At 27.5% G+C, this 13,401-nt stretch overlaps 1 protein-coding gene across 3 annotated transcripts in view; it reads right to left on the bottom strand.

Annotated features, from left to right (window-relative positions):
• Nucleotides 1-13,401, bottom strand: part of LOC117171761 — a 116,015-nt gene that overhangs the window by 10,397 nt on the left and 92,217 nt on the right. For 2 of the 3 annotated variants that reach the window (XM_033359366.1, XM_033359367.1), the window contains exon 3: nt 12,976-13,284. In XM_033359366.1, coding sequence (XP_033215257.1) covers nt 13,157-13,284 — 128 coding nt within the window. In that variant the 3' untranslated portion in view covers nt 12,976-13,156. Of the gene's footprint in view, nt 1-12,975; nt 13,285-13,401 lie in introns of those variants that run through there. The other variant, XM_033359368.1, reaches the window with a different exon arrangement.

Here is a 13,401-nt window from a genome sequence, read left to right as displayed (position 1 = left end):
GGAGAGTAAAGCCAAGTATATTAAAATTCATTAATTGAGGTGTAAAACTCTTTGATCGTGGCATTATGGGTGAAACAGACATTGTACAAATGTGTTTATTGATGTTTAAGCATCTTAGACCATGATATGGAGGGTAAATCCTAGATTTCAAAGAATCTTCGACTGATATTTTTAAACATCTCAGTTCGTAATATGAAGGGTAAAGCATGGGTTATATAGATTATTTTATTGATCTGTAAGCATCGATAGCCGTGGTATAGAGAATAAAACTTAAATTATAGTATTTCCTAATTACATCATTGATGTCATAAAAAATTTGAATTGCGATTTGGAGAGTAAATTAAGGATGGTGAATTCTCTTAGCTATTGTTTAAAAATCTTCTATTAATGCGTGTTTACACAACTTGGATTTTGTACAAAGTTCTTTGACTGTGGTATGAGGGTGAACCACATATTTTAAAAATGTTTATATTGATTTTTAAGCGTTTTAAGTGTTAAAATTCAGTAGTTGGTAATTTCAGTACTTGTAATAATGTGGAAACATCTTTGTCCATTATATGGAGAGTAAAGGTTGGGTTGTCCTAAATATTTTATTGATGTGTAAAAATGTTTAAATTGCAATATACAGGTTAAATTTTTATTTCCCCAAAATTGTGTATTGATGTGTAAACATATTTTATCAGTGCATTTTTAATCTTAGAACACGATATGGAGAGTAAATAATAAAATTTTTAAATTCTTGAGTTCGTGTGTAAATATCTTTAACAGTGATATTGAGGGCAAAACATAGATTGTGCAAAATATTTCATTGATGTGCAAACATCTTGGACCATGATATGAAGAGTAAAGCCCGTACTGTACAGATTCTATTATTGATATTTGAATATCTTAGACCATAATGGAGGCTAAATTCTGGGTTTTAGAGCTTCTTGCATTGATATGTAAGCCTCCTTGACTGTGATATGGAGAGTAAAGCTTCGAATAATAAATTTCCCTATTTGATGTGTCACATCTTTCACAATATAATAATTATAAGATAAAGATTGTACAAATGTTTTTATTGATGTGTAAATACTGAAGTGTTAGAATTTAATAATTCGAGTGTAACCATCTTTGACTGCGATAAATAGTGTAGAGCATATATTGCAAAAGTTATTTCATTGATGGGTCATCATCTTATACCAATATATGGAGAGTAAAGCATAGATTGTACAAAATATTTTATTGATATTTGGAGATCTTAGGACGTGCCATGCAGGGCGTAGACTGTATTTAAAGGATTCTTGTATTGATCTGTCAACGACATTTATCGCGATATGGAGAGTAAAGCCTGGAGTATCAAAATTTATTTTTGACTGCGTTATGGAGGATAAAGCCTAGTTTGTGAAAATTATGTTATTGATGTGGATATATCTTTGATCTCAATATGGAAGACAAAGCCTAAACTGTACACATTATTTTTTTGACAGTAAACCTCTTTCACCGCAATATGGAAGGTAAAGTCTGATTTGTAAAAATTAGTTGATTCATGTGTAAGTATTTTAATTCGCGATATGAAGCGTAAATCGTGTACCGTACATATTTTCTATTTGTAAGTAAACATATTTAAACGCGATATGGAGGGTAAAGTGTGATTTATGCAAATCAATTCATGTGATATATTTGGTCCGGCTAAGAAGGGTAAACAATGCACTAAACCGATTATTTTATGGACGGGTAAAAATGTCAAACAGAAATATGAAGGGTAAAGTATGATCTGTAAACATTATTTTATACATGTGCAAATATCTTAGATCGCGGTATGCAGAGTAAATTCTGAACGATACATATTTTTTCAAGGTCAACCTCTTTGGCCGGAATATGGATAGTAAAGCCTGATACGTGAAAATTATTTAACTGATATGTAAGTATCTTGGACTGCTATATGGAGAGTAAAGCCCAAATTGTGAAAATCATTTTGCTGATTATCAGAGTATTGGATTACTTGGGCTACTTATAAATTTAGTTTAAGACTTACACTAAAAATAAAATTTCCCTAATAAAATAAAAGAAATTTACAGTATTTGTATTAAAATAAGGAAAAATTATTTATTAAAATCTAGAAAATCAGCCTTGAATCTCAGCTCTCTTGGCTCTCAAGATAATTGCATTTATTATGTCCATAATGGTTAATATCTATCAAGCTTTTCTATCATTTCTATAAAACCGTCTAATGATTATATATTGGATACCTAATCCGCAGTAAGGATACTATAATTTCTTTGATCGTTGTTCTATCTGGAAGATTAGACTTTTCCGCCTAAGATGGAAAGTCTCTTTAGATTGGTTAAACATATAAAATTACCTTTTTTTATACTCATTCTGAATCATCAAAATGCATATTTCTCCAATTTCATCAAAGGTCATTAGAAATGATTCTGTGTGAAAAATCAGAGTGTAGGTGTGCAATCTTTATCAGTCAAGAGTAAAGTAATTTTTTAAATAATATATTTTGTTGAAAATTTAATAGTTTGAAAAAAAATTTCCTAAATTTGCTTTCAAATTCAACTGTTGGTTTAAAACTTAACAGCTTATCTTGAAAATTTAACAATTTGATTTACACTTTTTTTTTCTTGACTAAAAAAATGTTTTGATTAAAAATTTACCTATATTGATGAACATTTGTATCTTGTTTTAGAAGATTAATTATTTTCGCACATATTTCAACTTTTTTGTTATAAATGCAACTTGCTCTTTAAAAATTCGTAGAAAATTTAACTACTTTGTTGAAAGTGTTAATTTTATTAATCAATTTTGTGAGAAAGTAATCATTTTTGTTACGAGATTTAACATTTAGTTCCAAATTTTCCAATTCAGCTTGAAAATTCAACAATTTGATTGAAACCATTTTTCTGTCTTGACAATAATTTTTTTTTTATTACAAATTTGCCAATTTCGTTGAACATTCGTATTTTTGGTTTAAAAGATAATTTATTTTCGCATAAATTTCATATTGTTTTATTATAAATACAACTTGCTTTTTGAATATTGGTAGAAAATTCAACTCCTTTGTTAAAAATGTGTTTTGTGTTTGTCCGAAAATAAAATTTCAATTTGAAAAATGTAAGTATTTAATTTTTCGTTCTAAGTTCATTCTTTTATAAAATTCCTGCTTTTGTTTTATAATTCGTATTTTTGTTAGAAAAATAATTAATTTTGTTGAAAATTTTGTAAAAAAGTAATAGATTTTGGTTTAAAATTTGTCATTTCAGCTTGAAAATTCAACAATTTAATTGAGACATTTTTCTTTCTTGACCAGCAAGATTTTTTTTATTGCAAATTTGCCAATTCTGTTGAACATTCGAAATTTCTGGCTTAAAAGATCATTTTTTTAAAACAAATTTCATACTTTTTTTATCACAAATGCAACTTGCTTTTTTAAAATTTGTAAAAAATTTAACTCCTTTGTTGAAAATGTGTTTTGTTTTTGTCCGAAAATCGAATTTTAATTTAAACAATTCAACTATTTAATTTTTCTTTGAAAGTTCATTCTATTAGAAAATTTCTGTATTTTTTTTAATTCGTCTTTTTAGTAGAAAAACAATTTATTTTGTTAAAAATTCAAAAATGTTGTAAAGAAGTAATAATTTTTTATTCATAATTGAACATTTGGTTCACAATATGCCATTTCAACTCAAAAATTATACAATTTGATTTAAACGTTTTTTCTTTCTCGACTAAAAATTTTTTCTTTTTAGAAATTTAGCTGTTTGGTTGAACTTTTGTATTTTGGCTTAAAAGATCTTTGATTTTCGTACAAATTAAAAATTTTTTATCATAAATTCAACTTGCGATTTAATAATAAGTAGATGGTTCAACTGCGTTGTTTAAAGTGTGTTTTTTTTCTGAAAATCAAATTGTAATAAGAAAATTTAGCTATTTAATATTTTGATGAAAATTCATTCTAGCAGAAAATTTCTGCATTTTTTCAAAAATTCGTGTTTTTAGTATAAAAATAATACATTTTGTTTAAAAGTTAACAATCTTGTGAAACAAACTAATAATTTTAGGTTCAAAATTCAACACTTGGTTCAAACTTTATTATTTTAGCTTGCAAATTCAACAATTTAATTGACACATTTTTTCTTTCTTGACTAACAAAATTGATACTATTACAAATTTACCTATTTTGTTGAAAATTCTTATTTTTGGTTAAAAAAATAATTTATTGGTCGTCTTTATTGGTTAAATTCAACTGTTTTTTAAAATAAAAATAAGAATTTTAATCGTTTGAAATATCAAATGTTTCATTTTTGTGAAAAATTTATATTTTTAGGCCAAAAAATAATAATTTTAATTAAAAATTTAACTCTTCAGTTAAAAATTCAAATTTTTGTGGTAACTTATCTTTTTTTGTTTAGAATTAAAATTTGTGGTGCACATTCAATTGCTCTTTAATAAATTCGTGTTTTCGAATTAAAAATAAACAATCTGGTAAAAAATATAACTTTCTTTTTAACATTCGTTTTGATTTAAGCTGTATTTTTTTTTAATGAAAATTCAACTATTTCATTTTTGGTTGAAAATTTTTTATTCTTAGTAGATAATTTATGTATTCTATTAGAAATTCGTTTTTTCTGCAGAAAATCAATTTATTGGGTTTGAAGTTTAACTGGTATTGTAAAAAATTAATCATCTGGTAAAAAATTGAATTATTTATATCTTTTAGCGAAAATAATTAATTTCTAATCAAAAATGGTATATTTTGTCAAATATTGTTCTTTTTTTATATATTTAAAAATTATTTTTTTCTAGAAAATATAATCATGTTTAAGATTGATGTATTTTCTCGAAATTTAAATCTTCGTAAAAAAGTCAATTTTTTTCCTTTAAGAATAACCTATTATATTCTTTATATTATATTTTTAAATAAAACTTGCATTTTTAGGCTCTACGTAATTTGTTTACGTAAAATGTAAATATTTTGTTAAACATTGAAATTTTTACTGAAAATTAACTTTTCTAGAGATATTCATATTTTTCGGTTAAAAAATTAACTTGTTTGTAAAAAATTCGGTTCTTTTAACGAAATTTTCTTTTTTAAAGCAACTATTTAACTATTTCGTTTTTTGTTAAAAGATCATCTTTTTCAGTTTTAAAATTTATCTATAGGATTTAAAATTTATATTATAGGTCAAAAATCCTTTTTTTTGTGAAAAATAAATCTTAAATGTTTCAAAATCCACCTGTCATTTACAAAGCTTGTCTTTTTTTCTTGAAAATTTGACATTTTTCAATGAAATTTTTTTTTCTACTGACAACTTTCTTTCATGGTTAAAATTTTTAATCCCTTTGAAAATTTCTAATTTCAATCTAAGAGTTAATTTTTTTGGTTGATATTTGATCTTTATTGCCAAAAAAACAACTTTTTTGTTGAAAATGAATCTGTTTTGGTTGAGTATTCAAGTATTTTGTTACAAATTTGTCCTGATTGGTATAATACAACTTTCTTCGATTTAAAATACAAATATTTTTCACTACATTTTTAATTTATATGATACAGTAAGATTTTACCAAAAACTTCCCGTTCACCTACATCATCTCATGTTATTTCTGGAAAATCCAGAATGAATTTACGAAAAAAAATCAGTGGGCAAAAATTAGGTAATATAGAAGGGAGGAGGCGAACAAACGGACACTAACAAAGGGGGATGTCCTCTTTTTTATTTAAACTTAATTATTTAATTGAATATAAATAATTTTTATATAAAATAATTTTTTAAATTAAATTAATGATTAATTTAATTAAAGTTTAAACTAAAATTAATTATTTCACAAATATTTTTATTGTGAATTATTAATTATCCACTCGTGAGGTTTCACCTCACGAAAAAAAGAAAACAACTGACTGGTTAGAAATTTGATTCCACATAAAAAAGAGAAGCTAATCTCGTTAAAGTTTTACGGCGAGAAATTCTCTCGAGCCTTCACTTTAGATTCAACTTACCTGTTGTCGCAAGACTCAAATGCAAACTAGTTCAAGTAATTTCGTATAACTAATTCAAGTAATTTTGTATAACTAATCAGTCAGCGATCATATATTGATACTAGCAGTTAACAAGCCCCAATATAATTTGCATATTTTTTTTTTTGCATATTTGAGCACCTAAAGAATTGAGAAGGTTAACTTCTTATCCATGCACTTTTACTTTATGGGCCGTACTTAAATTACGTGACGGATTATAGGCCCTCTTTTCGACCCCCCACCCCCCTGTAAATAAACCGTAAAAAAATATTTATATCTCCTCAATACTTTACGTAATTCTTGGTTAGCAGAAATAATAAGATATGGGACTTGAAGCTAATGAAAATTTGCAATCGACGAATGTGTTATAGGTTGGGACACTATAAAGGTTGGGCACTATATAGGTTCGGGCACTGCATAGATTGGGGCACTGTATGTGTTGCGATACTTTAAAAGTTGGGATACTCTATGGATTATGACACTGCATAATTTGGGGCACTGTAGATTGCCGCACCATATAGGTTAGGGCACTTTCTATGAAGGGGAACTCTATAGGTAGGAACACTCTACAGGTTGAAACACTGCACTTTCTGGAACAATGCATAGATTGGGACATTGTATAGGTTGCGGTACTATATAAGTTGCGACCCTGTATAGGTTGGGACACTGTATAGATTGGGGCACTGTATAGATGTATGGATTATGGCACTGCATAGTTTGGGGCACTATAGGTTAGGGAAATGTAGGTTGGGGCACTTTATATAATGGGGCACTCTGTAGGTTGGAAAAATGCATAAGTTAAAACACGGCAAAGGCTTGAACACTGCATACATTGGGACATTATATAGGTTGGGGCACCTTATAGGTTCGAACACATCATATAAAGGGGCATTCTATAGGTTGGAGCACTGTACAGGTTGAAAGACTGCACATTCTGGAAAACAACATAGATTGCGACATTGTATAGGTTGTGGCACTGTATAGGTTGCGACCCTGTATAGGTTGGGACACTGTATAGATTGGGGCACTGTATGAGTTGCGAGACTTTATAGTTTTGGGAAACTGTAGGGATTGTGAAACTGCATAGTTTGGAGTACCACAGGTTGGGACACTGTAGGTCGGTGCACCTTATAGGTTCGGCCACTTTATATGAAGGGGCACTCTATAGGTTGGAACACTTTACAGGTTGAAACACTGCACATTCTGGAACACTACATAGATTGGCACATTGTATAGGGCTGCATAGGTTGGAACACTTTACAGGTTGAAACACTGCACATTCTGGAACACTACATAGATTGGCACATTGTATAGGGCTGCATAGGTTGGAACACTGCATATTTTAGGGCACTATATATATTGCGGCACTGTATGGATTGGGACACTGTATAGATTGGGGCACTGTAAGAGTTGCGAGACTTTATCGGTTAGTAAAATGTATGGATTATGGCACTGTATAGTTTGGGGCACTATAGGTTAGGGAAATGTAGGTTGGGGCACTTTATATGATGGGGAACTTTGTAGGTTGGAACAATGCATAAGTTAAAACACGGCAAAGGCTTGAACACTGCATACATTGGGACATTGTATAGGTTAGGGCACTGTATAGATTGGGGCACGTTATGAGTTGTGAGACTTTAAAGGTTGGGATACTCTATGGATTGTGACACTGCATAGTTTGAAGCACAATAGGTTGGGGCACTTTAGGTTGCCGCATCTTATAGGTTAGGGCGCTTTATATGTATAAATGTTGCAACACTGCTCTTCCTGGAACACTGCATAGATTAGGACATTGTATAGGTTGGGGCACTGTATGGTTTGCGACACTGCATATATTGGGGCACTATATATATTGGGGCACTGTAATAGTTGCTAGCCTTTATCGGTTGGTAAAGTTTATGGATTGTGACAGTGCATAGTTTGGGGCACTATAGGTTGGGGCACTATAGGTTGGGGCACTATAGGTTGGGGCACTATAGGTTGGGGCACTATAGGTTGGGGCACTATAGGTTAGCCCACCTTCTAGGTTAGGTCACTTTATATAATGGGGCACTCTATAGGTTGGAACAATGTATAGGTTAAAACACGGCAAAAGCTTGAACACCACATAGATTGGGGCATTGTATAAGTTAGGGCACCTTATAAGTTGGGGCAATATAAATAATGGGGCACTCTATAGGTTGGAACACTGTATAGTAGGGTAGCTCAAAAACGCTCCTTTTGTAGAGGACATAAAATCGATCTTTTGAGCACTGTTTTGTGGTCTTTTTTCAATTAAAATTATTAATATTGGTCTAGCGAAATATTTATTATCATTTGTTAATTAATTTTCAATTGTTTAAACAATTGGAATTTGTTTCAATAAATTTTAATTTGAAAGTTTTTTTTCCTTAAAATTATTACTATTAGTCTAGTGAAATACTTAATAACATTGGCCCATTAATTTTTATTCGTTTAAACAAATTTAATTTGTTTGAATAATTTTTTTTCAAAATTCGTTTTGTTTTCCAAATATTATAAAACATTTTTCTAGTGGAATATTTATTAAAATTAGTTAAATAATTTTCAGTAATTTAAACGAATGTAATTTGTTCAAATAATTTCGTTTTACATTTTTATAAGTAAAATTTATCACTGTGGGTTATTGGAATATTTATTAATATTGCTTTATTAATTTTTAACTATGTAAACAAATTCCATTCTTTTACAAAGTTTTCTTATGTAATTGTAATTTTAATAGCAAAAAGAAAATTAATCAAACAATGTTGATCATTAATTTGTCATTGTTTAAACAAATAGAATTTGTTTAAATACGTTTTTTTTAATTAGTTTTTTTTCTACAAATTATTAACATTGGTCGAGTGGAATATTTATTAATATGAGTTAATTAATTTTCAATTACTTAGACAAATGCAATTTGCTTAAATAATTTTGTTTTGAATTTTTATGAATAAAATTTTTTACAGTGGTCCTAGTAGAATGTTCATCAATATTGGTTGATTAATTTTTTATTATGAAACTTAATTCCACTCGTTTAAAATGTTTTCTTTTGCAATAATAATATTTATTACAACAACAAAAAATTAATAAAATTATTCAAACAATTTTGATAAATATAGCACTAAAGAAATAATGATAATTGTTATTTTTTTAAAATTATTTAAACAAATTCCATTTGCTGAAGAAATTGAAAATGAATGAACTATTGTTAAAAAATATTACACTAGACTAATGGTAATAATTTTAGGACAAAACGAATTTAAAAAAAAAGCATTTCAACAAATTCCATTTGTTTAAATAATCAAAAAATAATTAACCAATGGCAATAAATATTACACTAGACCAATATAATTAATTTTCATATAATTAACGTTGTCCTAGTGGAATATTTATTAACATTATTTCATTAATTTTCAATCATTTTGACAAATGGAATTTTTTAAAAATAAATTCGTTTCACATTTTTATAAGTAAAAGTTATTACTGTGGGTCTATTGGACTATTTATCAATATTAGTTTATTAATTTATAATATTTCACTAAAGAAATAATAATAATAATTTTTATAAGACGAAAATTATATAAACAATTCCCGATTGTTTGAAAAACTAAAAATGAATGAATTAATGTTATTAAATATTCCACTAGATGAATTGTAATAATTTTAAAAAACAACTAATTTTTGAAAAAAAAAATTATATAAACAAATGCCATTTGTTCAAACAATTAAAAATTAATGAACCAATATTAATAAATGTTACACTAGGCTAATATTAATCATTTTAAGGGGAAAAAACAAATTTACGAAAAAAATATTATTTAAACAAATGGAATTTGTTTAAATAACTAAAAATTAATCCTACAATGATGATAAATATTCTTAAACGTTTTAGCTTTTTTTACTATAAATCGTCCTTGGAGAACTTTTAAATGTTAATAATCAAAATAATTGCTCCTTCCGTAATTGTTATATTATTTATGCAACCGACCTTTAGAGTTCAAATGTTACAATATGCGTGATGGTTTATTTATCTGCCAATTGGATTAAGTTAATGAAATAATTGAAGCAAAGCTTTCATTGCAATTGCTTAATTTTACACAAATTTTCAAGAAAAAAAAACGAATTTGAACTACAAAAAAACGAGTTTTAACAAAATGGTTAAATTTGAAAGCAGCGAGATGAATTTTCGACTTAAAATATGAATTTTTTCCCAAAAAGTAGTTTAATTTTTATCCTAGAAAGATCAAATTTTAAATAAAACACAAAAAATTTTAATTAAAAAGACAAATTTCAAAACAAACAAAAATATTTAAATTTTTACCCTAAAACAAACTACACATTTTCAACAAACAGTTGAATTTTTACACAAAAGGATGAAATTTCGAATCAAGAAGATTTTTTTAACAAAAAAGGAGAATGTTCATCTAAAACACAGCCACTAAAAATATAATGTTTTATTTTTAGTTTAAAAAAATATTCACAAAAAAGTAGAATTTCTACTTGATAGGATAAATTAAAAAATAAAACAATAAAAAATGTTTAAAAAATATTTAAATTTTCATTAAAAAATATTTATATCTTTATCCGAAAATATTTAAATTTTCATCTAAAATATATTTTACTATGACTTTTTAACATCAAAATATAAATTATAAACAGAAGAAAATTTTTTATAGGAAAATCGTTGAATAGGATGACATTAAACAAAATTCTTGAATTTTTTAACCAAGCAATTGCATTTTTATCCTAAAAAGATTAAATTTATACTGAAAACAGATGCATTTTAAATCAAAAAGACAAATTTTCAACAACCAAAAATTTATTGTTCATAAAAAAATATCTGTTTACTTTTCAACATCAAAATTTTAATTTAAAACAAAAAGTACATTTTCTACAAAATAGTTGAATTTTCAATAAAAATTACAACTTTTTAGCAATATTATTGAATTTTACAATAACCAGCTGCATTTTTATTTAAAGAAGGTTTAATTTTTACAAAAGTAGATCAATTTTTTTAAATAAAAAGACAAATATAAAAAAAATAATTGAATTGTCATTAAAAAAAAATATTTCAGTTGAATTTTCAATTTCGACTAAAACAGATTAATTTTTTGATTAAAAAGTACAAAAAACTAGTAGAATTTGCATCGAAAACAGATTTCAGTTAATTTCTTAAACTTCAAAATATAAATTACAAGTAGAAAGTAAATTTTCTACAAAATAGTTGAATTTTGAACAAGATAGTTAAATTTTCAAACAAACAGGAAGCCTTTTAAAAAAATTGTCGATTTTTCATTAAACATCTGCATTTTTATTCATAAAAGAATAAATTTTTTGCTGAAATAGGTCAATTTTTAAATTAAAATGACAATGTTTCTAAAAATTAGCTCAATTTTCATCCGAAAAATTTAAGTTGACTTCTTATGACCAAAATATAAATTTTAAATAAAAAGCTAATTTCCTACAAAATTATTTAAATATTGAATCCTAAAAGATAAATAAAAAACAGATTTTCAACCAAAACAAGATGATTTTCTAACAAAATTATTGAAGTTCCAAACAGATAATAAATCCATAACTAAAAAAAGAATCTTCCCCAATTTTTCTCTAATAAATTTTTTATTTCACCTAACCATTAATATTCAAAGGCAAGTGTCTTAAACTTGTAAATTTTTTAACCTAGACTATTTCATAAACGAAATAAAACAATTTTAAATAAAAATATTCCGAATTCATTCTTCTTCACATTTATTTAAAGTCATAAAAATTCCCTAACTTTTTAAATTCCTCTTATTTTCAGTTTTTTTCTGACCGACTGCCAAGTATATTTTGAGCCTTATCTTGTCTTAGGAAAGAGAGGTAATTTTTAATTAAATTTTCAGAAGCGACAGGGAGCTTAGTTTATGATCTTCTTTGATCTCTTAATTTTTTCAAAATGTTTTTCATTTTTGTCTATGTCTGCTGCAGTGAAAATTTAGGATTAATTTTTATTAATGCTGAATTTTTTCTGTACAAATCGCCAGTATCAACCAACAGTCCTAATTTTCAAAAATTGACTACATGAATGAATTAATGACCTCTTTTTGCGTAAATAAATCATGACAATCTTATGAACCCCCCCCCCCCTGAGCTTTTACGTAATTCAAGTACGGTCCCTTATCCGTCTGTAACAAAAAAGCACCAATAGCCTGGATTCTTAAAATTAATCAATATTTGACAGCGCTCTTACGTTCACTATCTATCTTACTCACCGCAGTTCCTTGTATGTATTTGTTTATTTCATCATGATAATAAAATATCAAAATTGTTGTCTTAAATAATAAATTAATTGCCTGATTTTTCACCAAAGTTGAATCTTCCCCACGCAGAGTTAGTTTTTTGGTTAGTAAGGCTGGTTTACGAATCAATAAATTCCAGTTATACCTTTGTTAATTACAACCTCTCTACACTCGAGAGGTTTCGTGACGAAAGTCACCCAAGGAATCAGAAAAAACATGCTACTGATTCCTGTAAAAAAATGTTAACAAACCAGGATGAATGGATAGGAGTATTGTACAAATATATTTTATTTTTATTTCTCTACATAATTTTGTATAAAAATTTGGACCCTTCTAATTTTCTCCTTGCCATCTCAAAAATGTTGTCTAGAAAATACATGTCAAATTGTAGATTTCGTAGGATGCATTTGCTTGATTTTGTAGAATACGTTTGGACTCTGAATAAATTTGTAAAAGATTCAAGAGATCGCATTTGATTTTTTTTTTAACAGGAGAAAGTAGAAAATATTTGGAACAATTTCCGGGGATCAAAACACCACCTTAATTAAAGACCTTACCTAAAAATCATGCCTTACTTCTGCCCTGAACATTCATGTATCCAACATTCACCTTTACGAATTTCACAAATCGTGTTGTGTGTTTTTCGCCTTGACCAAAAATCACCCAGGGTTGTAAAATAGTATGTGTCAATTATTTAAGATAAATATAGCGTTTATTCATTGATAAGTTAGATGCAGGGAAATGAGGATGAAGGAATGGGTTCATGTGCAAGAAGAGGATTTTGCGTGTCGAATGCACAGGCCATCCAGTATTAAGGGAGGCGTTGCTTGTCCATTTATTTACAGAGTGTTGATTTTTTTCCAAGTCGAGTTCCTCATTTTGGATTTCCAATTATTGGTTTACCTGAATTGGGTGGCACAAATCCGAAACCGCTGGCGCCTACTACTACTCCGCTGGTCTCGGCAGGATTCGACTCTGGCCCAGGAGGAAAGAGCACTGGCCCTAAAAAAATAATTTCAAGTTAAATATTTTTTTGGACCTTAAATTTTTGAACTTATATTTTCTGGCTTTTATATTTTTCGGGTTTTATATTTTCGGACTGCATACTTTTTCCGCTAT

Source organism: Belonocnema kinseyi, chromosome 4 (assembly GCF_010883055.1).
Source record: "Belonocnema kinseyi isolate 2016_QV_RU_SX_M_011 chromosome 4, B_treatae_v1, whole genome shotgun sequence".
NCBI classification, from domain to species: domain Eukaryota; kingdom Metazoa; phylum Arthropoda; class Insecta; order Hymenoptera; family Cynipidae; genus Belonocnema; species Belonocnema kinseyi.
The sequence above is the reverse complement of the archived record's forward strand: the minus strand, read 5'-3'. Positions and strand labels throughout refer to the sequence as shown.